The 27,887-nt window shown below is 29.6% G+C and overlaps 2 protein-coding genes across 8 annotated transcripts; one reads left to right on the top strand and one right to left on the bottom strand.

Moving 5' to 3' along the window:
- Nucleotides 1-608: 608 nt before the first annotated feature.
- LOC123292325 (tubulin polyglutamylase TTLL5) lies at nt 609-22,244 on the bottom strand. Of its 6 annotated transcripts, XR_006534998.1 has the most exons (15): nt 21,999-22,244; nt 15,631-15,801; nt 14,403-14,534; nt 7,282-7,633; nt 6,879-6,985; nt 6,531-6,753; nt 5,407-5,654; nt 5,145-5,344; nt 4,559-4,899; nt 3,606-3,777; nt 3,198-3,534; nt 2,936-3,095; nt 2,531-2,697; nt 1,934-2,221; nt 609-1,604 (listed from the first exon to the last, which is right to left on the bottom strand). XR_006534998.1 is itself a non-coding variant. In XM_044872946.1 (14 exons), exons 2-14 carry the CDS (start codon nt 15,798-15,800, stop codon nt 2,026-2,028), a joined length of 2,805 nt encoding a protein of 934 aa, XP_044728881.1. In that variant the 5' UTR covers nt 15,801; nt 21,999-22,244; the 3' UTR covers nt 1,885-2,025. The 6 variants fall into 6 exon arrangements, 1 of the variants encoding a protein (XP_044728881.1); XR_006534999.1 differs by lacking the exon at nt 14,403-14,534 and having other exon boundaries at nt 609-1,830; nt 21,999-22,243; XR_006535000.1 differs by lacking the exon at nt 21,999-22,244 and having other exon boundaries at nt 609-1,830; nt 14,403-14,466; nt 15,631-15,756.
- A 3,568-nt stretch (nt 22,245-25,812) lies between these two features.
- LOC123292358 lies at nt 25,813-26,831 on the top strand. Of its 2 annotated transcripts, none has more exons than XM_044872985.1 (3): nt 25,813-25,910; nt 26,223-26,441; nt 26,676-26,831. In XM_044872985.1, the coding sequence occupies exons 2-3, from the start codon at nt 26,225-26,227 to the stop codon at nt 26,825-26,827; spliced, it is 369 nt and encodes a 122-aa protein (XP_044728920.1). In that variant the 5' UTR covers nt 25,813-25,910; nt 26,223-26,224; the 3' UTR covers nt 26,828-26,831. The 2 variants fall into 2 exon arrangements, with proteins under 2 accessions (XP_044728920.1, XP_044728919.1); XM_044872984.1 differs by lacking the exon at nt 25,813-25,910 and adding an exon at nt 26,151-26,169.
- The last annotated feature ends 1,056 nt before the right edge of the window (nt 26,832-27,887 follow it).

Below are 27,887 nucleotides of genomic sequence, written 5' to 3'. Positions count from 1 at the left end.
AGAATTTTATTTAAATTTCTAAGCATACTGAAATATTTATTTTTTTTAAATCGAAAAACATGACATTTGTACACAACCAACAAAAAATTAGGAATATAAACAAAAACAAAAAAAAAGTTGAAATATTTCAGTTTGTTATGACTCTGAAAAAAATGTGCACTTTATTGAAAGAAAAACCACATTTTTCATACAATTTCAGGACGGTGATCGACTTGTTTTTTTTTTTTTTGAACGCGAGTGAATTCTTTAAATGTTTATTTCAAAAATTTCCATCTCCGAACATTACCACGTTTTACAAATCGATCGCCATCCCGTTATTTAAAATCAAAAAATGATGAAAAGAATAATAATTATTTTAAGAAAAAAAGTAGAGGAAAGTATCAAATACAATTAAGAGGAGATGATTTTCAATTTTTTTTTCTTCATATTTTATAAAAATATTTTGTTTTTAAAAAAGTACCAACACCTAATTACAAAAAAAAAACCAATAAAAATTAAATAATAAATAAAAAAATTAAAATAATTAAAAAATAAATACAATTTTTTTATGATTTGTTTTAACAATTATTTTTAATAAATATTAATTAAATTATTATTAAATTCTGACCAATTTTGAAAGCAGGGTGGATTTTACGGAGGCACAGGGCCATTATTGTTCGCGAGACAAGAATTTGGGGCCCTGTTAGCACGTAATAAAAATGAATGGCAAAACTAATGCACAAATATCTTACATTGGAAACGTGCATTTAATTCATCCCAGAAATTTTATAGTTTTCCAGGGAGCACACTTGGTACCCAGTGGAAAAAAACAACCAGAGAAACTAACCAGTGGACAAATCAATCAGGCTATTCTCACTTAGCCATTTAAATTTACTGCCTCTATGACGTTAAAATACTTATACCGATTTTAATAAATTTCGCCTTTAAATATATTTTGAGTATTTACGCGATTATTAAGGCTGGGTCGAGCCTAACAAATTATCGAATATACACAATATTTGCAGGCATTTAAGTTTGTAATTCTTGATCCTTTTGGACTTTACTAGTTGTCATTTTAAGACCACAGAACGGATAACAGTTGCAAGTTCATTTAGTTTAAATCAAAATTGATCAAAATTTGTTACGAAAAATAATTTAAAATATAACGAAAAACAAACAAAAATAAAAAATAACGCTACGGTAAAAAATTTACTTAGGCCAGCTAATATCACATTTTTCAAAAGTTTTACATTTTGATTTGATTGAATGGAATATGAAGACAATTCTACTTCCTAGAAATTCTAGGGAAACATTTTTTTTTTTTTTTTTTTTTTTTTAATAATAAATGGAACGGTTTTTATTTTTTATTTTATGTTTTCTTATTTTTGCAAGGCAATTTCAAAAATTTTATATTCGTTTTTCTATTTTTTAATTTGTAGCTTCATTAAATAACTTCTACATACTTTACTTAATTTCATGTAAAATGTGGATGTGTTTATCATTTTTTTTTTTGTGATCACAGTTGTGGGGGGAAATATTAATTCCTGTATTTCTTTTTATTTGCAGTCAATTATACAAATTACACACAATCAAGAGCAAAAGAGCAAAAAGAGCTGCCATTCACACTAGAAAATGAATTATTTTTTAAAAATATCGATTAAAAAATTGTTTTGTCTTCGAACAGTAAAATTTTAGCTTCATTTTTGTCCGATTTTAATTGGGCAAATCAGAAAATCTAACCTTTTCGATGCCACAATATTCAAGATTTCATTTTTCTGAAGGATGATTTTTGAGTGAGTCATCTCTTAATAGATCAAAAATTGAATTCAGGACCTGTACGAAACCATTTCACTGTTCAAAAACAAACATTAAATAATATAAAATAAATAAAACTATTTTAAATAAATATATAATTTTTATAAAAAGTCGGCATAAACTTTATGTTTTATAATACCCGTATTTGAATTGATGTGGGTGGGCTTCTGTTTTGAACAAATCCTTTCATTATTCACTTGTTATTGATATGAAATAGTAGGGTGTACAGTGTTATGCTCGACTCAGACTAGGTGTAAATTTCTTTGGTTTCTTCTGTTCATTCTCAGCTGCCTGTTTAGTTCGTAGATTCATGTTCGGTAAACATCGCATTAACAATTGTAAACTTCCACATAATACGTTTGGACGTGTTGGATTATTTGTATATTGTTGCATGTGTAAAAGTAATGCTTCTTCTAAATCATTCTCACTGGAAAATTAAGTAAACCAAAAATTGAATCAATTCAATCAAATTCTATCTAAAATCATTTTATTAACCCAAGAACTTAAAAAAGGGGGTGTTATAAGTTTAACCGCTATGTGCGTGTGTCTGTGTGTTTGTCTGTCTATGTTCTTAGCTATGTTTCAAGTGCAAGCTTAGGATTACATACCCGAAAAAACTATGAAATTGACGATGATCTTCAAAATTAATAAAAAGCTCACACGCTTTCTTGCCAAAAACTTAAATTTTAAAACTGTCAAAAACGCGGGCATTAAAAAAAGAAAAATGTATACAAACCGTGCAACACCAAGAAATTCTTCAAATATTTTATTTGGAATATGATTTGGACGATCGGTGGAATGTGCGAATAAATCTGTTTCACGATTATAAAATTGTAAAAAATCACTTAAATGTCTTGCAACAATCGCATTTTTATCTTTATCGGGAAGTTTTTGATTTGGTAACTGAAAATAATCACATTTCTAAAATCCATAATATAAACATTTTAACTTACGAATTCAAAATTTTGGGTACAAGAGTGATTGACAGTAACGTTATTTTAACATGTCTGCAACAAGAATTATAGCCATAGTAGTGAACAATCCTTGTTTCCTTTTTTTAATTGTAAAAGGGTCACTATGCCAGATGATTAAAATAAAGTTACAAATATTGACCCTCGAAAATTGATAATGTTAGACTAACCTTTATCACATATGGAGTACGGAGTTGTGAGGATGCACGTTGTAAAAATCTTAAAATTAAATCGGTTTGTAATCCTTTATCAAATGTTGAGCTACGTGCGCTCAAACGTTTAAGTACGAATTGTAAATAATTACTAAATGCTTTACGTGCTTCGATTTGACTGGAAAAAAGAAAATAAGATCTTGAAAATTTCTTTGGGGGTTTAAAAATTTTATAAAAAATAAAAATTCTTCCGTTGATCTATGAATTATTCGAAACTTACTTTAATTTATATCCTGTTTCTAAGAATCGTTTCACTTTATTAATAATTTGTTTTTCCTGTGCGCTGTCAGTGGTTGTCATCGAATACGATGCTGCTATCTTTGTTGGAGATTTATCATCTGAACGTAACTGATTGGACGATGTTTCATCGGTAACACGTTCCTTATGTCCACGTGTTAACATACGTTCATAACGATCCAAACGATCTGCACCACCTTGCGTAGCTCGTTTAAACAAGTGTACATTCAACATTGAATTATAATTATGATGGCTTCCTAATTGATAACATATTGTGCTTCCTAAACGATCACCTACGACTGGAACTCCTGATACTGGATCTAAACAAATAATAAACTTACTTTTATTAATTAATTTTGCAGATTTTTATTTAAATGGAATAATTTTTTACCTAAATACAATGAATATTTATTCCATGTATCCGATGTTGGAAATATTCGTACAAAACCACCACGACGTTCGTATTGGCTTCGTATTAAGCGTAATATACGATTTTCATCTGGACTTAATCCTAACGTATGATTTCGTGAGTTAACTGCATCAGCTGAATGTACTCGTCGACACTGTATAAAAAAAAACGTTATTAATCTTAACATTTTAATTGAAGTTTGAGCTTTAACTTGAGGATGTGTGATCGTAATCAGTGTCATAGCAGGGAAATTAGTAGCGAAAAATAAAAAGCACTAATCACTTGGTATTCAGCAACGTTTAGGTTTTATATGTTCCAGGTATTTGGCAAACTATGCGAAAAAAGATGTTATCCAATTGCCTATTCATGGCCGCGACATAAAAATATTTTTACAACTTTAGGATCGGGGATCAGCCAAATCAGGGATGGCCAAATGGTTAACACCTTTTACCATAAAAAATCTCTACCGGGGACATAAAAATTACCCTAATTTATCCTTAAAAACAGGTACACATTGTGCTAATCTTCTATGCGGCTTAGAGAGATCAAATAAAAGTATCTAAGCTAACAAATTAAGCGTTAAAGATGATGTCTAGACATCATCATATAATGTTTTTAGATGTAGAAAATATGCAACCTCTAAAAAAATACTGATGTGGTCGATTTTTCCTTTACTTCGACATTTCAATATTAATTAATGTAAATTCAAATCGATTACTAGTATATTAGCTTTTTAAGCAATCTAAATTTAGTATAAAACATCTATGGACTATTTTAAAAGCGATTTAATCATAAAAATAAAATAATGCATGCATACTTTTCATAACAAATCACGTGATGTTCACGTATCCCAGAACAAAACAACCAAACAAAAAAAAAACGATCAGAAATTAATTTTGAACAAACAATAAAAAAATGAAAATTTGAAGGCATACCGATGATCCAAATTTAGAACGTAATGTGATTGTGGATGCACGTGTTGCATTATTACTATTATTAAAATTAATATTATTATTATTATTGTTATTATTGCTGTAAGTAGTTGAAATAGTTGTAGTAGATGAACTAGTGGTGTTGATACGTGTTGAAGGAGTTGGTGATGTACGTACAATTGGATCAACTGCTGGTATACCAATTAATGTTAGTAAATCAGCTAACATGGCTGACTTCAATCGAACATCTAATGGTGTGTCACAACCTAACGATGGTGATAAGTTCACTTCTAATAACCATGGTTTTAAATTACTATCGATAAGTATATCAAATCCATATAATTCTGAAAATAAACAAAATTGATTTAATTGTTTAAAAATCTTCACATTTTACCAATAATCTACGAAAGTATATTGTGTAGGTTAGGTTAGGTTAGAGTAGCTATCTTAAGATGGGACACAGTGGGATCAAAGGGTCCGTTGTGATATCGAAAAACGAATGGCAGAAGTGTTTTGACGTCAACGGTCGTCAAAGTTCTAACTGAATTTTTGGATCTTATGTATTTAGAAAAATGATTCGGATTCTTACCAAAACAATTACTTGGATGTTGTACAAACATTCTACAAGCGGTGACAATTGATTCTGAACACGCTAACAACGATTTTATAACAAGATCTTCAATATTTTCCATTAATTTCGCTGTATCTTGTCCTTCACTTCTTAAATGTCTTAATAATGCACTTAATGTCCACTTATGGCCTACATCTTCTGCAGATGGATCATCTGATCTGCACAAACAAGTATTTTATTAAATCAACCATTCATAAGACTCCCCCCAGATTTGACTTACTTAACATAATCACAGTGATATTTATTAATACTGTAGTTGCATAAATGCATACATGGATTCCATAATTGACGTGGATTCGAATCATAAGGTACGGTAGCAAAACGAACAAGACCCTCTTCATATAAATATATGACTAGAGGATCAAAACTTGTTACAACCACATACAGACGAAGATCACATTTATGTCCACCAATTAATAATGGATTTACAATATATTTAGCAACTACTACAGGTTCATCTAGTGGCACCTATAAAATTTTATTTATTATTAATTCGCCTTAAAATATTTTAAGGGAAGCTTCTAGTCTAGAAAAACATTGCAAAATAGTTTTTGTTGATTTAGTAGAGTTCTGAGGAAAGATTACTCTAAAAATTATTAAAGGATCACGAAAAACTTTATGGTTTTGAGTTCTGGATTCGTTAGAATATCATTTTTCTTCGGAAAAGTAGAATTTTTGATGAAGGAGTCGCCCAAACTAATTTCTAATATCATTTCTCTCAGAAGATAATTATTTGTAAGAGATGAAATGTAAATACTGCTTAGAGCAGTGGTCCCCAAACATTTTTGGCTGACAGGCCCAAGTTTTTCATTAATTAGACAGATTTCCTTGCTACGCAAAGCCAGATTAAGACAACGCAGGGTACGTAACAAATTGTATCAGTCTTCTTTTTTTAGTAATCGTGAATCTTCCCTCCATCCATTTCTCGTTTATTGATCGTTCTTAATCTTACCCACACTCTTGTCCATTTTTTTTAGTCGAGAAGTACATCATCACTATCTTCTTACCTTTTAACCTTCGTTCATTCACCACCAAACCTCTTTTGTCGCAACCCTTACCAAAAGTTTTTGCGACCTTAATTACACGATGTCTGTATGCTTGTAAAATGATTTACTCTTATTTTCGCTACCGTAGATCCCTTTCTGTTCTCATAGACCCCCTTTATTCTTATTTTCGAAAGTACCCCAATAGGTCAATATAGGCCATTTTGGGAATGACTGGCTTAGGGCGACTATCGAACTTGGACATTCTACGTAATTGATTCCGTTTCGAGACCTAGTTCTAAACTAGAACATTCCCTAAATAAATGTAAATGTAAATGTAAGATGATTTTGATTACTTTACCTGATCAGGTGAACTAACAATATGAATACCACGTCCACGACTAGACGCCACTGGTTTAATAATCCAAGGACCACGTGATCGATAATGTGCACTACATAATTCTTTGTATTCTGTAGGCATAACAAATGTTTGTGGTATAAAATCAAATTGTTTATAACCTTTTGATCTTTGCATTTTTTCTATATTCTTATATAATCTATCTTTTCTTGTTAATTCATAAGCCCTGTTGGAAAATTATCAAACGAAAAACTGTCAACAATTTATAAGAGATAAGACAAAGACGTTAATAAATAGTGTTATTGTTATACTAATGTTTTCTAAACTAGCTAATAGAAAGTGAAAACTTACCTAGGAAAATGATTAACTCTTTGGAAAACTAGCATATTTCTTAAAACATCAGGTTTGATATGACATCCAGTCCACAATAAATTATAATCACTAGCATTTATAGGCACCTGAAAAGAAAAATTTATAAAAAATTTGTTTACATTGAATAAAAATTATTGCCTAGGCCAGGGGTGGCGAACCCTAAAATATTCTATTGTCGTTTACGATATGATTACAATAAAAAGCGAGCGCGCATTTAAAGGGTCCGATATCGTTCGAAATAAATTCTTCAAATTGAACTTCGTGATCGGTGGCGTGCTTAAAATGTGTGCCATTAGTTCACCATTCCCGGTGTAGGTAACTTTAAACCAAATTTATTGCCACTCTTTATAAAAAAAAATTGTAGAAAATGAGTTGTACATACCTCGGTTAATCCATGTGCATCTAATAACCGTGTAATTAATTTCGTTTCAGAGTTTTGTATTTTGTAAGTACAATGCAGCTTGGCTGCAGGCATTTTTTTATTAACGGTATCACCAGCACTTGGATGATCACTTAATGATTTAGCAGCTAAAGCACAACTACGAAATATTAACAATGCATTACGTGATCCTAATTCACCATTGATCCAATGTTCAGCCAACGGGGGTGGTGGCCGCACTATTTCTAATGGTTTTACATGATTCTCAACTGATGAACCGATCGTTTCTTCATCACCTTCACGTTGATTTTCTTCAAATTCATCATTACTACACTGAATCTCATCCATATTTTGACTGAAAATAAAAATAAAAATTAAAGTTTTCGAAAAAAAGCGGATTCGTTGGCACGAGAGAGTTATTAAGTTAATATTAGGAGAACATGTTTTAAAAATAGTTTGTTTCATTTGAAATATCTTTTCAGTTGCTGATGCACTTCTTAATAATGTCTTCAGTATTAGGAAAACATCTATATTCGAATCATGTGTATGTGACAAATAATATCATATCATGTATATTATTTGTCTAGTATGTTTTTTCCTAAGCGGTACAATTTCAGTTAACATTCGCATACGCATTCGCGAATGTACAAAATTCAAGATTCGTCCCATCACTACAGTGTTTTAGAGACCATAAAGAGTAAAGATTTATTTTTTACTTTTTAGTCCAATAAAAGATTTAATTATGAAATGAAAATATCCACGTCTTAATACTAGGATAATTTGAATCCACAAATTGTTTGTCCTTGCTTCGTTTTCGAGGAATTTATAAATTTTTTTAACAAATACAATAAAAGAAAATTAATTAAATTTGGATAAAAAAATAAATTGGAAAAAAGAAAATGATTTTGACCTATCATACAATCAATCACCTTTTTTTATTATTATACTTTTTCACCATTGTTATTAGTCACGATACTAAATTATAATGGTAACAAACAAAAACTGTTAAATTGTAAAGAAAATTGTTGTTAAAAACGGAATGAAGAATGTATAACATACGACACGACGCGACGCGACACAACGAAGAGCACACGCTGCTGTAGACGACGGCCGCAACGACGATGACTGATCACCTCAATGAATCACTAAACACTAAACTAAAACTCAACTTAAAAAAACCTAAACAATATCATAACAATATCACTTTCCAGTCAACGTATAAAATATGTCTAGTTGGTATACGACGGTAACTTATCTATCGAAAATTATCGAATATAGTTTTTAATTCGCTCTTACCGAATTTATTCAGGTTCTTGGAAAAAGTTTCGAACAAAAAGTTGTTGGCATTTTTAAAACATAACAATTTTCAATAACTTATCATTTTATTTTTATACCAATTTAAAATTTTGACTGAAAAGTCATTAAAAATTTTCGTTTGCAAAAAAATGATCTTTTTCATTTTGAGAGTCCTTCAGACCCCCGAAAAAAGGAGGGAGGTGCATAAAAGATATCTTAAATTAATAAATATATCTTAAATTTCGGGTTACTTTAGCATTTTGATCTTTTTTAAATCTTCCAAAAGTTATTTTATTCTCTCTGATTTACTTTACGATTTAAAAACCCTGCACCCCAATGGCGCCGGGGTTAAAACTAAAAAGTTAACCATTAAACCATACAGACTTTTTTAGGATAATTTTCTGAAGGAATCAAAAAATTTTATAAAGTTCGTTTATTGTAATACAGAGGACCCTCGGTAATCCGGCCCCTGGCTAATCCGAGCACCCGGTAATCCGACTGTTGTTTTTGTATTGAAATATGATTTGTACTTCAGAGTAACTAATAGAATTTTATCATTGGATTTGTGGGATTACAACCTACTCTTTTGTAAAAAAAAACTGACGGACTATAGGGGATCTTAGGCTGTACTCTATAATCTGACAAATTCGATAGTTCGACACTACCCTGTAAAACGTTTGTCGGATTACCGGGGGTTCACTGTAGTGGGGAATTTAACTTTACAATAGTTGGGGATGTGTGACATAGACGCTATCGGCAACTCTGAATTTAGCTTACATACAATTTTTTAAGTCTAGCATTTTAATGATGAATAAATAAAACTAGAAAGTGTCTGTGTGTATCACTTTTTACACTTAGAAATATGCTAGATCTCGCAACCCGATCGTACCGTTTCATACTAATCTACGAATAAATATGCATTGCATGCCATGCGCTTGATTTAAATATTTGAAATAAAAAAACGTATAAAATAAAAATAGTACATTTTTGTTATAGTACATATTATTCAAAATACCTAAAAACCTAATAATACCTAATAATAATGATAATAAATTTTGTTTATTACACTATTGACTACATAACAATAGTAGTAAATAGTAATAGTCACAATCATATTAAAATTTGATCAAAACAAATTATTATTATTATTATTATTTGATAAAGAGATCAATCAATATATTATTTTATTTATTGTTCAATAAAATATATGTATATATACAGGGTGTCCGTCACCCGATGGTCATAGCTTAAGAATGTATTCTCTTAACAATTTTAAATCGAAAGTGCCTTAAAACTTTTGTTCAAACCTCAATAGTTCAGGAGTTATGGACACTATTAAATTTAACGAATAAAGAAAAGTCATTGTTGAGTTAAGTAGTCTAATGTTTTGGAACTATGATTTGTTTGCTGGTTGGGAGGTGCAACAGTTAAAAACTCCATTTCTTCAAATTTCTAGACCAGAATACTGCCTTAAGCTATGAACATCGAGTTACGGAGGGGAGGACACTCTGTAGTAGTACACATTATTATTAAATTATGACTTTTTTATTTCATTTAATGTTAATATGGATGAAATCAACAAAATCATAATTTATTTATTTTTATTTACCATATAAAGTCAAAAAAAATATTTTTATCATAGAGTCAGTCAAGTTAAGTTTACATCACCATGTAAGGTATAAATTAGCTTTTATTATTATTACCTATGTTTAATAAAAAATCGACTTTAAGGTAGTTCACACGTGACAATACTTTTATTAAGGACGTTTTCACGTAAGTGATTGTATGAAAATATTTGAGACTTCTGTTTCAAATTATAAACGCACATTATACGAAAAGCCAGTGAAAACACACAATTAACTGAGTTAATTGTTGAAATAGTATGTATATAGACAGTGTTGGTTACGCAATCGTTTTTTTTTTACGTCATGTAAGTTAAGAAATATAACCACTCATACACTTCAAAGTAATAAGAGTATCTTTCTTCTCAATTCCTCAGTGGATACAGTAGTAAACAAACAAACACATACATAATATATTTATGGGGGCGTCCATTAATTACGTGAGGCATTTTTAAGGATTTTTTTACCCCCCCCCCCCCTTCCAACCTTGGTGAGATGTCGCAAGATTTTTGATTTTTGTTGAATAGATTGAAAAAAAAAATAGATTGCCGTTTGACTAAAGAGTAAAGTGGTAAAACTTCGATACTGCCATACTACCTTAAGAGTAGAGACTATGCGTAGAGCGTAGTATGGTTCTGCTACTTCAGGGTTCAAGCTAAACTATAAATTACTTCATTACTTTTTCTGGTCCAACCTGTATTATTTGAAATTAGGAATTAATAACAAATTAATGTATTTTTTTTTTTTTGATTAGGTACGTCAAGTTTACATTTACCATTTCATCTTTTATAATAATGAAAATGGATGCAATGTTTTTTCATGTTTTTCAATTAAATTTGTGTTAATTACCAATAAAATAAAAAGTTTTTATTACCTACACAGAAACTAAACAGAACCCTTGACTTACATAAAACATAAAAGTTTTTCATTTGATGTTTTGTTGATGGTTGATCGATTATTTTTATTTCAAATTTATTGACATGACTGACACACAAACAAACACACATGTTTTATTTTTAAACTTTATAATTAAACGATAACTACATTTTATAACCTACACACCTTATTAAAAAAAATAAGGTTCAATTATTATTTAAATACCTAGTTGTAGTTAACGATTCTAAATTAGTTCATTTATTTTAATATTTGTTCATTTTATTTAATATAAATCATGTGGAGGCTGGCTTTTAATATGCTAATTTAGAATAATTTCACTGTCAAATTCATTAAAAATGCAGTAAATATTAAATAATTATGAGGGTTCAACTTGATTGACGTAAAGCTATCACATGTCAAACACACGAGCATGGCTGGAAGTAAAGACAACCTTTTTTGATCCCGTCACTGAAATTATTCCGAATTCAATTTTAGTATATAATTATTGATTTTTAATCACTTTAAATTACGTATAATATGAAAATAATTAATTAATTTCTTTTTATTGATTGTCATAAACTATAAACGTACTGTTTAGCCTCAAATATAAAAAATTTTCTTGGCGATATGGTCCAGTTCACGTAAATTGTCGAGGGGGTGACCCAAAAGTTTTGTTACTAGATTTTTTATTCGTTTATTCAATAGGGGGTTGTTTGGAAACCCTAAATATGATTTGAGTATTCGGGAAATTAACCCTTTCGCCGTTTTTGAAAATGACTTTTGAAATGATTGATAGAAAAAAGTTTTTCGTGTTCAAAATCAAAAAATTGTTTGTGAGTTTCTGTTTCTAGCCTAATTTGCGCCCTGACGGATAAACAGTGATGGTTACGAAACAAATTTTCAATCAAATGTTGTTTATTTTTTTATAAGAAACATTTTTTACATTTAAACTTTTGTTCTACCTCTGACGGTTCAAAAAATGAGTTCTACGGGCCCAAGACCCAATTGACCTATGTTGCTCATTGTTTTGCAAAAACTGTTTGCAAAAAACAATTACACGAAAGTCACGAAAAAAATTTTGACTTAGAACACGAAAAACTTTTTTTCTATCAATTTATAGCGGGTACTTCGACTTAAATTTTTTTAAGATAAAACTCAGGCAGGTCCAATGACATCAAAATCATCAAATTTGAATGAATAGAACCCAAGATATGGACCAAAACGCAAAGTCATTTTCAAAGATGGCGGCGAAAGGATTAATTTCAATTCTGTGGCTTGACGCTCATTTCATTGCTCTCCAGTGAATTGAGCATTAATAATTAATATTGGGGCGACAATTATAGACTGATTCAATAGCTAAAATAATCACAATCATCGCTAAAATTATTAATGTTAGAGATATTTGCTAGAAAAAAAGAAGATCCTTGCAAAGGAGAAAATTTCCGATAAAATTACTTGAGATTTTTTGATAAAAAGAAATATAAGATTTTTGTGTTATAATTTACAGCATTTTTGAACTACAAGCTGACAGTGACAGTGAGGTGAGGTGCTCACGATGATGCATGTTGTCCTGTCGTTATGTAAACTGTACAGTAAAAGAGGTACATATCATAATCACACAAAGGAACACATCGCATGTTTAAAGAGTTATGTTTTCAGTCAAAAATTCATTACAAAAATACTAAAAAGGGAAAACAAACATTTATTTATGATTTTACTAGCTTCATACCCGCCCGCTTCGCTGGGCTTAAAAATAAAGACCACTATGTGTATACAAGTTTAAGCAGTTGTAATCAAGTCAGCTGCTTTGTTCTAATAAAATGTAATAATGTATAGCGTTTGTCACAGTGTGGCGCAATACTTCCTGATTGGTGAAAAATAATAATAATCTTATTTTCTATGAAAAATAATTTTGTGTTTTGTTATCTACACATCATATTAATCCTTAGCAACTTTTATCCAACCGATTTATTCTTAGTGGACAAAATCCTATTATCTTTCCGATAAAACCGGGTTCATTGATATACAAATATTTTGTTGACCCTTGAAAAGTTCTAGATATTCGAACTTTGATTTTATTTAATTCGGATTAGTTTTGACCCTAAGTAAAGTGTTCCAAAGTTTTAACTATCGAAAAATAGTTTTTCGCCAATATCTTGTTATATTCTTTCTACTCTGAGAAAATCGAGCAGTGATTTATTTTGACGCTTTATATAGCCAACCAAATTTATATTTTCAACCTCTCTCAAGCATTCTTGACGAATATATGGAGGTTAAAAAACTGATTGTTTTTTTTTTAAAGTACATAAAGTTTTATTTAAAAAGAAAAAAATTTATTTAAAGCTTTTCTGAGTGTGTTAAAACTTTCAGTGAATGAACTTTTCAAAGCTTTTGATAGATTTATTGCACGCTTGGTTGTAAATCAAAATTTTATTTATTTTTATTATATAAAATTGTTTTTTTTAGTTGCAAACAGCGGTATCAGGCGTTTGGTCGGCATTATTTACAAAAATAAAACTTTAAAATGTTTTTATTATTGAAAAATGTATTTAAATTAATTTTTAGGTTAGTATTCATAGATCTTTCTTCGTATCATACTTCAGTGCTAAGAAAATTTCACATTAGTAACCACAGAGACTTTTTAAAACAGGTTAATAAATTAGTAGTCTATACTTACTAATACGTCTATGGGCCTAAAAAATAGGGAATTAATTTAGTGGTCTATACTTATTAAATACGTCTGTGAGCCTAGTAAGCCAGAGGAACTTTCTAAAATAGGGTATTAAATTAATGATCTATACTTATTAAACACGTCTATCGGCCTAGTATGCTAATTTAGCCATTTCATGACAATAGAAACAGAAACATTCAAGAAAATGTCACCAAAGAAAACAATGTAGAGAAAATTGTCCTAAAACCGCGTGCAGAAGGTCGTGCGGATCGTTCCGGAACTGGAAAAATCCTTTTCTGTATTTTTTACAACGAAAGAAAGCTATTTTTTTCCAAATCAGCTTCTCCGAAAATTTTCGGAATGAATTATCAAAATCCGGTTGATAATTGCATTAAATATAACTAAATTTCCAAGAAAATTTTCAAACCTTGGAAGCTTGGAAACTTATTAATAAACAAAAATGTAGAATTTCTCAAACTGTGAAACTTCAAGAAAAGTAATTTACAAAAATTGTCAACAGCAAAAAAAAAAAATAAATAAAAAGTTAAAGGGACAATAAACGTTTAATCCTAATTTTGGAAATCATAGTTTGAGAAACCCTGTTAAAATCAAAAGCAGTTTGTTAATATTGGATGGCAGTATTTTAAAAAAAAATTTACCTTACAGAAAATGAAGTATCATGTCTTTTAAGCCAGTCGTGCCACGTATCGTAATTCCATGAATCTAATATTGGAACAGGCACATAGTGATCAGATTCTTTCCATGGTAATGTTATTTTTGAATTAACTGTGCTACATAAGATATGTCAGAAGTGTAGAAAATCAATCATAGATGTGCCTCTACTCAACTTAAATCGCTAACATATACAGCAGAATTAATTTATGTACAAACGCAATCAGAGTTCCGTACTTTCTGGGGGAAAAAATCAGAGTTCTGGACTGGGGGAAAAAACCAAGAGATTCTGTGGTAATTCCTAATTTTTCCAATTTGAGGCTTTGAGACTTTTGGAAAATAAGTAATTAAAATGTTCAAAAGTTCATATTTACGTTCACTGATTGATTTTATATATGCATTTATAATTAAGTGTGTGTGCGATCCAAGTTTGATAGAGACATCTATGTGATGAATGAATATTAAGTTCAGTTTAATTATTAATTATGATAATATTGATTAGACATTTTCTAATATTCATTTTAAATTATAAACGAATTTATATTTATTGTTGAGAATTATTCCTCACGCTATTCAAGTATTAGCGGAAATTATGTTGGTGGTTTTACCGATGAAAATTATTTTATACAAAAAATAAAAAGGGCTTTTTCTTGTAATAAAACAACAGGGTTTCACAAACTTATGTTCTTTTAAAATAGATAATTAGTTTTCCTGGAAAATTGTTGCATTTCCGTTTTATAAAAGAAACAATTTCAATTACAAAAAGGGGAGGGGTGTTTTCGTAATTTATAGGTTACTCATATTATTGAGCGAATGTTTAGCAATATAATCAAAGAAATCTTGAAGGGTAACTAAAATGTAGAAATATCTTGAACTCAAAGGGAAACATCTTTTGGACACCTTAAATTTGACCTTGGTCACTGGCAACGTCCCGAAAAAGATGATTTTAAGGCTGTTGATTCAAAGAATGAATGTAAACTTGATGTGTAGGTATCGAAATACAGAAACTTTCCAAGGAATTGTGAATTCGATTAGCTTGCTAGAAATGGCACAAGGCCCCAGACAGAAATATAAGTAGGCATTAGGGAGTTCCCTTTGCGGACTGCAAACAGCTCCTGAATGAGGATATCTCATGAGGTTTTACCGTTCAAAATATTTCCCATTATTGATTAAAATGATTCACCTTTAACGATTTAAAAATTTGTTAAGACTTACACATCTATACAATTAAGAATGGGTGACGGTTTTTCTGGTGATAATTCTGCGATTAATGATGTGGAATGGAGTTTTTCTGTGATTGTTATCGTGTTATGTTGTGGTGAGTGATGAACTGTGGTAATTGTATCAGATTTAATTCCATTTTTGATTGCTGTTGTTGTGTCCATTCTGTAAAAATACAAAGCAAAACAAGCAATTAAATTTTATTCTCACTTCCAAATCCTTTTTTATCACCAATTAAGTACTAACATCATTGCACACGTTTGAAATTATAAAAACGGCTAAAACTATGCAACAATTAATATTTTTAAATGATAATTTAATTGAATCAGTTATTTAATTTAGAAAAGATATTTAAAAAAACAAGTGAAAACAAACAATTAACAGAGTTAATTGTTGAAATACTCTGAATAGAAAGTGTTCAATATCAGTGATTGCATTATTTTTTTATAATTTAGAAGATTACTAATTGAAGGTACCTGCAAATTTTCAACTCTCTATCTTTTATAGTTTTGGAGAAAATGGACACCAATCTTTTGTCTTAATTTCCGCCCTCATGGTTAAACAGTGTGGTTTACAAAAAAATGTCCCAAACAAAAGTTGTTTATTTTTTTATAAGGAACATTTTTTACATTTAACCTTTTATTCTATTTCTAACGGTTTATAAGATGGGCCCTACGGCCCAAGACCCAATTGATCTAGGTCGCTCATAGCACTACTTTTTAAGTCCTGAACACGCTATAAATATTTTAACTTGATATCTCTTTTCGTTTTTGAGTAATCGTGTCCACAGATGGACAGACAGACGGGCAATCTGAAATGGACTAATTAGGTGATTTTATAAACACCTATACCAAAATTTTGTTCGTAGCATTAATATTTTTAAGCGTTTACAAACTAGGGACTAAACTTAGTCTACCTTGAAAATATATTACATATATACAGGGTATAATTATGAATATAGAAAAAATTTGTACGTCTTCAATCATGATATCATTTTTTTTAACGTTGATGATTCATAAAATTATTATATGCAAATAATGTATGCAGGAAAGCAAACACTTAATGGGTATTTTTTACTAAGACTTCCTGAATAGAATTGAATAAAATATTTAATAAAAGATAAGTAACGAAGTGTTCAGGAAAAATCTGTCTTTTTTTTTTTGATAAGCCATCGTAACATACAAAAATGCTTGTGTATCGAAAAATTACATATTTCTATACTTTCTAAACCCATCGTGAAGATATTCTTAAGCTTAGAAAAAAGAATTTCGTTTAGTATTTTTTATTAAAGCACTTTTGTGTGCAGAAATCATCCAAACGGAGAGGGAGGGGGGGTCAAAGTTTTGTCACTAGTGTAAAATTTTACTAAACAATATTTTGCACTCAAAACATTTGACAGAAATGTAATCCTAAACAATTTAATAGATTATTGTTGTTAAATTCACGTAAAATATACCACTTCTAATTATTGGCATATGCGATAACGATTTTACTTTTATTTAAGTTATGTGTTGTATACTTTTACCATGGATCAACTTTCATATGATATTCGATGCTACGAAATTAAAAAATAAAAATTTACAAAACTTATTGTTAGTCACGCAACCATCCAAATATAAGTGTTAACAACAATTTGTTTAATCTTTAATAACAATATTAATATCTAATTTTTATATTCAACTTCAACAGGGCCGTAACGAGGGTACATAGCGCCGTTGGCAAGTATTTAGCTTGCGCCTTATATATCTCGGGATCGGCTCTAACTATTTTGATGAAAATTCGTATGCTGATTGTATTTAAGAGTAAAGTAAAGTAATCAAAATTAATCTAGCTGTAATAGGTTTCAAGAATGTGGAGTCCTGGTCCCGGAATGAAACACAAAAGTGATACCTAGCGAAAAATTAACATCACAACTGAAAAAAAGACCCAAAATTAGTGGGTTTCAAAAAAAAATTCCAATAAGATCTGATCAAATTTGCTTGTGTTATCCAAAAAATTGAAATTTTTAACTTTCAGAATCCAAAAAATTTAATTTTGCTCCATTACATCCAAATTTTATCCAATTTTGATAAACCAAGTATGTAACCCTACTAAATTTGAGTCATACTTTTGAAGAAGTATTGTTTGCACAACGAACCATGTGTGACACTCTGTACTACTTATATTTATTTATAATTTAATTAATATTTTTATTGTATCTTAAAAGAATTATTCTGTTGAAAAGTTTTTAATTAAAATATCTAAATAAAATAAAATATTTTAATTAATTTATCAAAAAAAATCAATCAACTATCAATATGTACATTTTTAAATTTTACATTGTTTACAATGTAGAGCAGGCGCTACATAAAGTTGTGTGTGCAAAGTCCGAGGGCCACATTTTGTCAATTGATTCTTGTTCAGAAAAACTTATATAGATTAATATTCCGGATTTTGACAGAACTCTTATTGGTACAATTTTTGTGTACGTACCCCTCCCCCTCTCCAAAAACAACCAAATGTAAATTTTTTCAAAACTATACTACGAGATCAATCTCATCCAGGTGAACAGAATATAATAAGGTGTTCATAAAAATCGTAAAAATGACACTCACAAAGAATTAAATAAATCAAATAAAATTTCATTTGACATGATTAAAAAAATAATACCTATTCACAAATTGAACTTGTGCTACATTGAGTATTGAGCTGAGTTTTAGTTGTTCCTAATAATATGTGTGTGTGTGTGTGTGTGTGTGTGTGTGTGTGTGTGTGTGTGTGTGTGTGTGTGTGTGTGTGTGTGTGTGTGTGTGTGTGTGTGTGTGTGTGTGTGTGTGTGTGTGTGTGTGTGTGTGTGTGTGTGTGTGTGTGTGTGTGTGTGTGTGTGTGTGTGTGTGTGTGTGTGTGTGTGTTCCTTCTTTAAAAATAAAACAAATTACTTGGATACCTAATAAATTTTATTAATAATTAACATGCAAACCAATAGAATAGAATAGATATCGTAACTATAGAACACTGACTGATACATTGTATTAAATATTAAATTTATATTATATTTTATACCCAGTGTTTTATCATTATTGAATCCTTTATCTGATTCATTCTATTTTATTATACTGAGTATCCCAAAACAAGGGAAAATTCAATATTATAAAACAACATACAAATATGATTGTATGCCAAGTCCTGATGTCATTCAAGACGCCATGACACTCTACACTGCAAAAATGCAAAATACATAATGCAAATAGTATTTTTTTTCTTTAAATACTTGTTTTGTGTAAATCAGATATTAACTAATATAGGTTAGGTTAGGTTAGGTTATATTGGCTGTCCACGAAGGACACACTTAGGCTATAGAGCCCACTGTGATACTATATATGTTTTACCACCTTTTCTGCTGATAATTTAATTTATCAGCTCCTCAATTGTGTTCAAAGGCTGAGTGCACCTCCTTCACGCATTTACCAGGCACTAACACCAGCCCATCACAACTATTAATTAATTTAAGTTTTGTTGTGACGGCGAGAATCGAACCCGCTACCCTAGACATACCGCGAACGGAATTGGTTATGCCTTAACCAACTGAGCCACTAGGGTTGACCTAATTAAAGTAACGTATAAAAAATTTTTCTAAGTTTAGGACAAAAGTCTATTGGCTGACTCCATAAAAAAGTGTACCATGAATGGAAAAAAATATTACTGTTTTTGATGATAAGTTTCATGCCAATCAAAGAATGTTTTCAAAATTTGTTCATAACAGCCTTAATATTAAAAATATTCGTCTTTGTTTTAATTTAATATTTTAAAGTTATGAATCTCTCTTTAAAAACACTCTTTAATCTGTGGAGAGGGACATCCTATATAATTATAAAGATTAAAATGTATATTTACTCATAAAATATTTAAAAAACGTACTCTTAAAAATCAATAATAGAGATTAACGTTTTAGATATTTAAAACTAATTACAGAAATATCTCATTAAATCTTTATTGGGTGTCATTAGAAATCATGGTAACTACAGGGGGTTAATCCTGGGATCACGGTGTCCCTTGTTTTTTTTTTTTGTTAAACTTTATTTGACAGCTAAATGGAGAAGGAATTCCATTTCCTACGTCTATGGTTACGTCATTACTGACATAAAAAAAACAGACAAACTCACTCTTTGTGTAGCCCTTAAAAAAACACTAAACTTGGTTGAAATTAAAAGATTTAAATTTCGGAAAAAGGCCTAGAAAGTTCTTGTCCGGGTCTGACTTGATAGTTCTACTGGTCGTCGAGAAATGGCGCTAACAGCTCTCGGCGGTCAATTTAAAGTTAATCATGATTATAGTTGTCGGTTTAAACAAACTTTCTAGATTACTTTTATAACTTTCTAGAATTTTCTAGGAAATTTCGAATCGATTTTGACCGTTACACACATTTTGTAACTTTCTAAATCATTCCAGAAATTTGTTCTGGAAATTTCCGAAAGTTCATATGAGTAAGAAAAGGGCAGATATATATTTTTTCACATTTTTGCCACCCACAACCACCCCCCGCAACATTCCCTTACTTTCACCAGGAGCAAAGGGGTATTTACCGACCTAACGGGAAGTTGATTGGAAATGGTCATAGAGCAAACCCTGCCTTCACGTACTAACAAATTTTACTGTAATTCTGATTTTTTAGAACCTAATCTAAATCGAAAGTTTGTTTTTAAGAAGTTTAAACTCAAGGAAAATTACTTCTAGACATAAAGCTTTCTTCCATGCAATTTTTTTCAAAAATATGTACAAATAAACAATAGATAGTTTATGACATTTTTCACTTGATGGTAGATAATTTTTTGGTGAAAATCTAATAAATTGGATAAAATCAAATATGACAATTCTAGTTATATCGAAACACACGCGATATTATTAAGACATTTTTTACGCTGTCACTACAATTCAATTTCACTTTGTCATGGTCACATATTTAGAATACATACATACATATAAAAAAACTACTTTTAAATTTAATTATTTAAATATCCTGTATATTCCGAGATATAATAACATTGTGTTTAAGTTTCGAGAACAAATACTTTGGAATGCACGTTCTTATAGACTTTCTGAAGTGGGTTCTTGCCAAAAAAAATATATATTTTTTATGTATAGCTAAAATTGAGACTAAAATACGCGATTTTTTTTTTCAAACGCTTATATATCGAAAACAATGAGGTTAGGTAAAAAATGTTGAGAGTTTACGAATCAAATTTTTGACCAGAAAAAAAACTACAAAATAATCTTTTCGCCAATAACGAGTTTTCGGCGAAAATCCGCTTTTTTCAAATGCTATCTCAAAAACGGTGAGGTTAGGTGAAAAATGTCCAGGATCCAAAAATGCTTAGAATCGTTCAAAATAGAAAATCCTTTAGTTTTTTAAATACTAAATAAAGAGAATGTGCTTTGTCCATCTTTATGGGCGAAAAGCGAAAAAGCACAAGTTCTTTTGGACATGATCTTGTTGAGTACACTTAGGAGAACATTTTTCACCGGCTCACAAAAAAATGGGTTTGACTGTTTTTTTGTTTATATTTCTTCGATTAATGAGCCATTTTTTACACAAAAATTTGAATTTTTTTCTGATTCCAATTATACGCTTATAAGAATTATTATATTAACAGAAACAATGGAATGCTAAAATGGAGAATGGAAACAGTCTGAATTTTGATTACTCAAAATATGGATCAAATAAATATTGGTATTTAGTTTCTACAGCTAAATGATATGAATCAGTGCCGTCCAAATCAGTATCTCAACAAATTTTTGGGCGAAATACCGATCTGTTTTACTTATTTACAAATACTGTTATTATTTACGCCATCGGACAAAAATTTACCGGCTAATTAAAAATAGCAAGCCAATAACGTAGTTTCAAATAAAAACCAGTTAAAATTAAACAATTTAATAAACGTTAATCCCAATTTTTCATGAAACATTCATGAATTAATCGTTTTTCCTATAAAATTTGCAAAAAAACTAATCAGTCATTCTAAAATTCTAGAATTTGAGTAAGTTATAATTAAGTTGAATTCTTGAATTAAAAACAATAAATTTAAAACAGCTAAATAAAATAAAAACACCATATATATAAAAGATTTTAAAAAAAAATAGATTAAAATCGCATTTCTCAAACGTGCATGTCAAATTGACATTAGCCAAAAAAATTTTAAACCCATCACTCTTAAAATTTGCTTTATGATTCTGTATAGAATTTCGAAGACAGAAAGTGTCATCTTCGAATAGAATTAACGCATATTGTAATAAATAAGTTATAAAATTATAATAAAAACATATTTCGTGTTTATATAAATTATTTATAGGTTATGAAAACATTTTATTGTAAACTTACATACACTTAAAATTTGATGTTGATTCAATTTTCTAAACATATGTGGGTTGGTTGACGTGTTTCGATGAATTCGATGTAAAGAATCTAGAATTAAAACTTGAATTGTAATTTTGAAAACTATTGTAATAAAAATTTTTAATATGTGTGTGTAATAGACTAATAATTTTGATTTTCGATGAGAATTAAGTGTGGTGCAAAAATACTTCTATTTTACATTTTTGATTTGATTATGCATTTAGAATGCGCGTGCGTTGCTTAGATACGGTGGCTATTCACTATTTAATATTTTACCTACCATTTTACCTACTGAACAAAAATTTTAATAACCGTGTTCGTTCGTCCGTGTATTTTTTGTTAATAAGTTTTAAGGTAGTTCATATGTAACACTCATTTTATTTAACAACAATTTTTATCAAATATCAATTTGTTTTCTATCCCCTGAATAGTCCATTTCCTGTTAAAACTTTTTATAGCGTGAGGCTAAGTTCGTAAATGAGCAACATAGGCATAGATAAAATATAGTAGTGGGAAACATGGGTCAATTGGGTCTTGGATCCGTATGACTCATCTTGTAAACCGTTAGAGATAGAAAAAAAGTTTAAGTCTAAAAAATGTTCCTTATAAAAAAATAAACAACTTTTGTTTGAAACATTTTTTTGCAAATATCACTGTTTACCCAAAAGGGTGCAAATAGGGTATTATCGTTAGTCAAAAATAAATCATGAAATTTGAAAAAAGTTAAAATTTATGTAAAAATATACTTAAATATTCTGATTTCGAGTCATAAAAGCACATTTTTCTTTTAAAATATTTAAATTAAAAATCGTAATTTTTAAACTGTATATCACGTGACCTAAAACGCGGGTAAGCCCTGCTGTGATGTCATAGCGGTATGAGTCATAGACCATCAATTAGTTCAGTGTAGACAGCTGGGTATAATATATCCATAGATAATAAGTATTTATATTTATTATAATCAGATGTCTATGAATATATCTGTCAAACTTATTTGTGTTATTTCGTATAGTGATACCCATATTACGTCATCAAATTGGATGCCCGCGTTTTTGACAGTTTAAAAAAGGTTTAAAATTTAATTTAAGTTTTTGGCAAGAAAGCGTGTGTATTTTTTCAAAATAAATTTTTGGAGGCTTTTTATTAGCAAAATAAACATTTGGAAGTACTTTTTCAAAAATAGTAGAATACCCTATTATGACAAAACTTTGGTGTCCTTTTTTCGAGTAAGTTAACGAGGCACAGAAAAAAAACTTTTTCAAAACTCTGGGCGCATCGATCTCTACACCAAGATATTTATTATTTAAGGGAGACGACGCAAAGTTAAAAGGACAAGGAGCGTTTATTCTTCGCTGTTGTCACAGGCAAAACTGCCAGAATGCGAAACAATAGGCTCCATTTTCCCAGAGATAGTTCTTAAAAATTTTGAACATGAGTTGAATTTGAAACAAATTTTTAGTAACTTTTTCTTTCCAAAGTCATTTATTAAAGACATTTTCTGCTGTACTGTTTAAAATGAATAATAATACTACCTTAATTGAAAATAACATTTAAGAGAAGAAATCTTTTTAATTCGATCTAATTTCTTTTTATCTAACATAAAAGTGAAAGTTTAATTATTTTTGTTGTAAGAAATTATTTTCTTACCTTATAAAACAACCAACGTAATTAATTGTTTATATATACAGTCTCTAAATAAAGGGATTGAAAATGAATTTTCAAACAAAAACTTTTTTTTTAAAGGAATATATATTTTGTTCTTTTTTATCCTAGGGCTAGAATATAGTTTTAAAACACTGTATCAGCACTATCCTTTGCTAATTACACTCAGTATAAGTGTACTAACTTTATGACGTCATTAGAATCCAAAAAATTTAATTTTGCTTTATCACATCTAAATTTTATCCAATTTTAATAAATTAAGGATGTAATCCTACTAAATTTGGGTCATACTTTTCAAATTGGTTATCAAAATTAACCTAGTTCTAATAGGTTCCAAGAATTTGGAGTCCTGGTACCGGAATTAAGCACAACAGTGATAGCTAGCGAAAAACTGACATGACAGTTGAAAAGATTGACCCAAAATAAGTGGATCTCAAAAAAAATTCCAGTAAGATCAGATCAAATTTGGCTGTGTTCTCAAAAAAATCGAATTTTTTAACTTAATGACGTCATCAGAATCCAAAAAATTTAATTTTGCTCTATCGCATTCAAATTTTATCCAATTTTGATAAAACAAGTATGTAATCCTACTAAATTTGGGTCATACTTTTCAAATTTGTGATCAAATTTAACCTAGCTCTAATAGGTTTCAAGATTTTGGAGCCCTGGTACCGAAAATAAGCACATAAGTGATAGCTAACGAAGAACTGACAACACAGTTGAAAAGAATGGCCCAAAATTAGTGGGTTTCAAAAAAAATTCCAATAAGATCGGATCAAATTTGCCTGTGTTATCTAAAAAATCGAATTTTTTAACTTAATGACGTCATCAGAATCCAAAAAATTTAATTTTGCTCTATCGCATTCAAATTTTATCCAATTTTGATAAAACAAGTATGTAATCCTACTAAATTTGGGTCATACTTTTTAAATTTGTGATCAAATTTAACCTAGCTCTAATAGGTTTCAAGATTTTGGAGCCCTGGTACCGAAAATAAGCACATAAGTGATAGCTAGGGAAAAACTGACACAGTTGAAAAGAGAGAAGGAATAAATTGAGTGTCTTCACAGTAATTGTTGTTACCATAAATCAATGTTATTCTAAAACATTTCAGGATTCTATTATTACGCTTTTTTTTTTTAGGTATTTAGGCCAATCAATTATATATTCATTCCATTATAGAGTAAAGAATATAAACAATACCTAACAATTGAACTTTGTAGATTGTAAAACGGTTGTACGTAAATTAGACATATTACTCACATCCCTACCTTCAACTTGAAAAAAGTTGATGTCTTCAAACTGCTAAAAAAGACCCCCGAAAATTGAATTGCCCCGAAATAATTAATCAAGCCCTGCAGATGATAAATTGTACTCTACAACTTTGTTCACTATAAAAGTTTCGATTTTATTATACAATAAATTTCAAAACTTCCATCTCAAAATAATACAAGCATGATAAAATGCCCAATTTACTTTCTACTTAATATAATAATATAATGAAAATAATTGAATATAAAATATTGTAAACGTATTGAAATTGAAATTGATTTAATAAAGTAATTATTTTAATAAAATGCTGATTATGCAAATTATTTTTATCACTACTTTATAAATTTATTCGATATGACATCCATTTATCATAATATCTGCACACTTCTTAAAATACAGAGTGTTAATTTAACTTTAACCACTCCTCCCCTAGTAAAGATAGTGTGGAAAGCTCAGTTACGAAAGCTATTTTAATTTATTTGCATGCTGAAGCTAAATCTAAGATTAGTAAAAAAGGTGTCCGGTTTAGCTAATTCCTTCCACGTTTACCATCCCACCTTCTTTCCAACAATGACAAATTTTAAAGAAAGGTAAAATAAAACATAATGACACCAAAATTTGAAAATTCAAAATAGAGATCCAAGACCTTTTTAAACTTTTATATCAACTAAATGCCAATTATATTTTTCTCGCGTTACAAGACGTTTAACTTTCATGAATAATTTCTGTTATTTTACCGAAGTTAAAAAAAATTATTAAACATCAAATCCAAAGACACTTTTTATTATATTTCTTTTTGAAAATAAGAGAAAAGTGTTTTTTATAAACGTAAAAAAATTCAATTCCCGCTTCTAATATTTGAATATCTACAACAAATACGATTGAAACCTAACCCCATTTTTCTAATTTCAATTTATGTAACTCGAAAAAAAAAAATTTTATACATAATTATTAATAATTAATTAAGGTATATTTTTTTCTAAAAGTATGTGCTCAAATTCCTTTAGAAACAGTTAATTTATTTTGAAGTAATTCAAAAAACTCATATAATGACCCACTTATTAACATAACCCTATTTTTATGTAGAATTTAATATATTACAACGTTTTCTCTGGGATTTATAAAAGATTATATAAAATAAAGATTCTTTCTTATATTTCAATTTAATCCTATAAATATTATTGCCAAAAACTTGGAATGCCCCAAAACGAATAAAACCCCCGTAGGTAGAAAACCACCTAAGGTGCTTTTTTTCAAATATTTAAAATTTTTATTCCAGTAATGTTTCGAATACAATGGTTAAGACGCCTGATTAGACGAAATACAAAACCAATACCGGTACAAAGTGCACAAGTTTGGAAAAATCGTTTATCTGTGATATATGCGTTAGTAGCATGGAATGCTTTTGGATGTGTCCTGTATATGATATATCAGGGCAAAAAAGATTGGGCTGATTATTATGGGTACAAGTCTGATGAAGACAAACAACTATCACCAGGTAGAAATTTTTTTTATCTACACTAACATTATAGAAAAGGAAATCTTTGATTTTTTGTGGATAAACACAAAAACACTGGACCTATTTTAAAAAAATTAGTTCACCAATATAAAACTGTATCAGCGAGTAACATGAGTAAACTGCTAGTTGATTCTAAAATTAAAATTCATGAAGTTGAATCCAAATTCTGTAACGGCTGAAAAAAGTCTAGGATTGATAATTATTTTTTTGTAGGTAAACAATGGGCTAAGACGTTAGGAATACCAAACGCACAAATTGTAAGAATCAAAGGATTAACAGTTACTGAAACTGATGAATATCATGAAAATACGGTTTTGTCTACGGAAAAGGAAAATGAATTGTTAGAAGAAGGAAAAAATTATTAATTGTAAATAGAAAAATAAATTAATTATAGAATTAAATATTTGATTTTTTATTTAATAAATATGATCACAAAATATATAATATTTATTTTTATTTTTAGTCATAACAGGGGAATTCTACGCTTTCCGTAGCACCTTACTTAACTGTCGATATTAATAGTAAGGAAGCCCACGATGCTAAATGTGAAGTAACTCAAGCGTCGTTAAAAAGGGTTAAAAATAAAAATCAGCTGCCCTACACGCGCGTCCCTATATTAAGGGCTAATATTTGGAGGAGATACGTAGGAAGGTCCAAGGAACCCTCCTATATCTTAATCTAACATGCTCGAGTTACTCCCCAAATTCTCTCTTGGGGTCCCCTACTATAATAACACTCAATGAGACAAATTTTTCGATATCTCGTTTGGATATAGCGTAGTAATCACCAAAATTTCCTAAATTTTCACCATGATTCATTTTTGAATCGGTATTTTTTCCCGCATGATATATCGAAAAATTGTCTGGCAGAGAACAATGAAAACGAGGGGATCAAATAAAGGTGTCACAGAGTTCATAGAATTGCCCACATTAGGAACAACACGATATTATTTTTCTTACAGCGTATCATATTCAAGGCAAAATATATTGGTTGTGTTTAGACTAACTTAGCACTAATAGGTCTAGAACGATTCGAAATTTGAGTTACTGTTGTGAAGATTGTGAAGAAATTTTTTTTCAGACATGCATATTTTTATTGAGGGAGATATCCAAACAAGAAGATGAATAACTAAAACTCGTGAGCACCATAAATTCACCACCAAGTTATATTTCTCTCAAATTATATATTTCTTATTAAAAGATTATTTTTATTGAAATGAAATTGATGTCTTTTCCACTTTTAGAAAACATGCAATATCTACAAAATAGAGCGATAAGGGGGGGAGGGCTGGAATGTCGACACATAAAAGGCACATACTTGACACGAATCTAACTTACATACCGATTTTCAACCTTCTATTCCAATTTAGGAAGGCCATAAAAACCACAGAAAAACAATAAAATTTGACAACATGTGAAAGCGGGG

Source organism: Chrysoperla carnea, chromosome 2 (genome assembly GCF_905475395.1).
Source record: "Chrysoperla carnea chromosome 2, inChrCarn1.1, whole genome shotgun sequence".
NCBI classification, from domain to species: Eukaryota; Metazoa; Arthropoda; class Insecta; order Neuroptera; family Chrysopidae; genus Chrysoperla; species Chrysoperla carnea.
This window is presented reverse-complemented; position numbering and strand designations above follow the sequence as displayed.